We start from the raw sequence: 2,500 nt of genomic DNA on the forward strand, positions 1-2,500 counted from the left end.
AATTTTGTTACAGGTGGCCGATAAATTAGACGTACGTATAATGATAGATGCTGAACAAACATATTTCCAACCTGCGATATCGCGGTTAACGTTGGAGATGATGCGCAAGTACAATACACGTAAGGTAAATGCTTTGCTTCTGTAGATGCGATATTATCACTTAGTAAATTTTCAGTGGTCTAAACGCAAATGGTCTACTTCCTAGGCCGTGGTGTTCAACACTTATCAGACATACTTGCAAGAAGCTTTTAATGAAGTGAAGACGGATCTGGAACAGGCTGAACGACAGAATTTCTATTTCGGTGCTAAACTCGTCCGTGGCGCTTACATTGAACAGGTAATTCCTCCCCTCATTCACTGACTTGCATTCTACAACTTCCTCCCCCTCTATCTTTCACACTTGATCACTGCGTAGAATAGCACATAGATCAAATTGTCACACGCTGTACGCAGGAAATTTTTGCTTTTAATTTTTGCAGGTCTAATTGAATTTATGAATGGTAATGTACTTATTTACGCGTAAAAGTATATGACAGAATTTTTGAGAGAGACTCGTCGATTGGGCGTTGACTAGATTAAAGTGACTGTTGTATCGCGTCGATGCAAGAGTCTGGATAAAGTTCTTGAAATTATTGATACAGGAGAGGGCGAGAGCAGCCGCGATGGGTTATCCTGATCCAACGAATCCTACGTACGAGGCTACAACCGACTCTTATCATAGAACTCTAATGGAGTGTTTAAGGCGAATGAAACAGTACAAAGATAAAGGAGAGGATCCGAAGAAAATTGGTATTATGGTTGCGTCCCACAATGAGGACACAGTACGCTTCGCGATAGAAAAGTACGTCGCGCAGAATATTCTCTATAAGAATATTTTTAAGATGTAAATCTCTGTATGTCTGGTTTAAATACGTGCACGCAGAATTGTTTCCATTCGAATATACAATTTCCGAGAATTTGAATAATAATTGCACTAAATACGAATAAAATAAATCTGAATAATAACTGCACTGTCTTAATAAACTGGACATACCGTTTACTAGTAGTAGTTATTCAAACAATTACTATTTATTAAGGTATTCTAAATATGTTATAAAATAGAATGAAGGAGATAGGAATCTCACCAGAGGATAAGGTGATTTGTTTTGGTCAATTGTTGGGAATGTGCGACTATATAACATTTCCACTAGGTACGTATTTTTATTCTGTTCGATCAAATTGCTCCCGTGTGGGACATTGGGAATACCACGGGACTAAACTAACGAATAGACTATTTGACTGACGGAACTCAAAAATTTTAGGCCAGTCTGGGTATTCGGCGTACAAATATATTCCTTATGGTCCAGTGAAAGAAGTATTACCGTACTTGTCTCGGCGTGCACAAGAGAACCGGGGTATACTCAAGAAGATCAAGAAGGAGAAACGCCTGTTGCTGGCCGAAATTTTAAGGCGTTTAGCAAGTGGGCAGATATTTTACAAACCGAAGGGAAATTACACTCCCGTCTGAGTAGCTCGTCTTGTTTGCACAGACAGATTTTAAGTATCAAACTTAAGTAGTGATTGTAAATTATTCGAAAGGGAGGGGGGGGGGGGAGACTTTCTGTGGTACGCAGAGCAAAATGATGGTGCGCGCGTGAGAGTGAATGAAAGAGATATGCAGTGTTACTCATTATACAAAATTGCCTTAGTGTGAATATTATCAAAGTGCAAACTGCTCAATATCGCACCATGTGGTAGAACTATGTTCATTGCTGATGTTACGTTCATGTTAATTGAAAGGAAAAAAAAGGCTCTTCTCAGTGACGCGTTATGATTTTTATATGTGGGGAGTACACATTTTACGCTTTATTAATAAATATCATGATCAATATCACATACTTGGTCGTGGTATGTATCGTATTGAGCGTGTACATTTTTAATAATGATTTTTTTATATAAAAAGAAAGAAAGAAAGAGGGGAAAAAACAAATTGAGATATTTAGTGTAGTATAATCTCATTTGCAGGCATCTTTCATATCCTTTCTTTTTTTTTACAAAAGATTTCTATACGAAGTAGTTTTTAAAGCTCAGTCGATGAAATTTCCGATCGAATTAAGATGTGTCCTTTTTCCCTGAAATATGCTGTAGTCCTGTGTCTTATATTTTATTTAAGAATCTCGTAGTGTGTGCGTGCACAGTTATTTATAGCGAATACATTTGAATATGTGTTTTGACATACTTTACTATTCGTTTGGAAGTCATGTATGTATATATATATATATAATTATATATATATATATATAATTACATATATATATATGTATATATATATATGTATGTATGTATGTATATATATATATATATATGTATATATATGATGATTTTTCGTGTGAAAATACAAAAGAAAATGTAAAACGAAACCGATATGGTGTGTATTGTATTTAATTAACTTAAAATACTCGTGTGAGATGAACATTCGCTATTATATAGTTTCATAATACTTTATGCGTAGTTACCAGGG

The 2,500-nt window shown here is 35.6% G+C and overlaps 1 protein-coding gene across 2 annotated transcripts in view; it reads left to right on the forward strand.

Annotated features, from left to right (window-relative positions):
• LOC122528732 (proline dehydrogenase 1, mitochondrial) overlaps positions 1-1,590 on the forward strand; it is a 17,681-nt gene extending 16,091 nt beyond the window's left edge. For both annotated transcript variants that reach the window (XM_043654162.1, XM_043654163.1), the window contains 5 exons: positions 14-124; positions 206-337; positions 642-841; positions 1,102-1,190; positions 1,302-1,590. In XM_043654162.1, coding sequence (XP_043510097.1) covers positions 14-124; positions 206-337; positions 642-841; positions 1,102-1,190; positions 1,302-1,507 — 738 coding nt within the window. In that variant the 3' untranslated portion in view covers positions 1,508-1,590. The remainder of the gene's footprint in view (positions 1-13; positions 125-205; positions 338-641; positions 842-1,101; positions 1,191-1,301) is intronic.
• The last annotated feature ends 910 nt before the right edge of the window (positions 1,591-2,500 follow it).

Source organism: Frieseomelitta varia, unplaced genomic scaffold (genome assembly GCF_011392965.1).
Source record: "Frieseomelitta varia isolate USP_RPSP 00005682 unplaced genomic scaffold, Fvar_1.2 scaffold_255, whole genome shotgun sequence".
Classification (NCBI taxonomy): domain Eukaryota; kingdom Metazoa; phylum Arthropoda; class Insecta; order Hymenoptera; family Apidae; genus Frieseomelitta; species Frieseomelitta varia.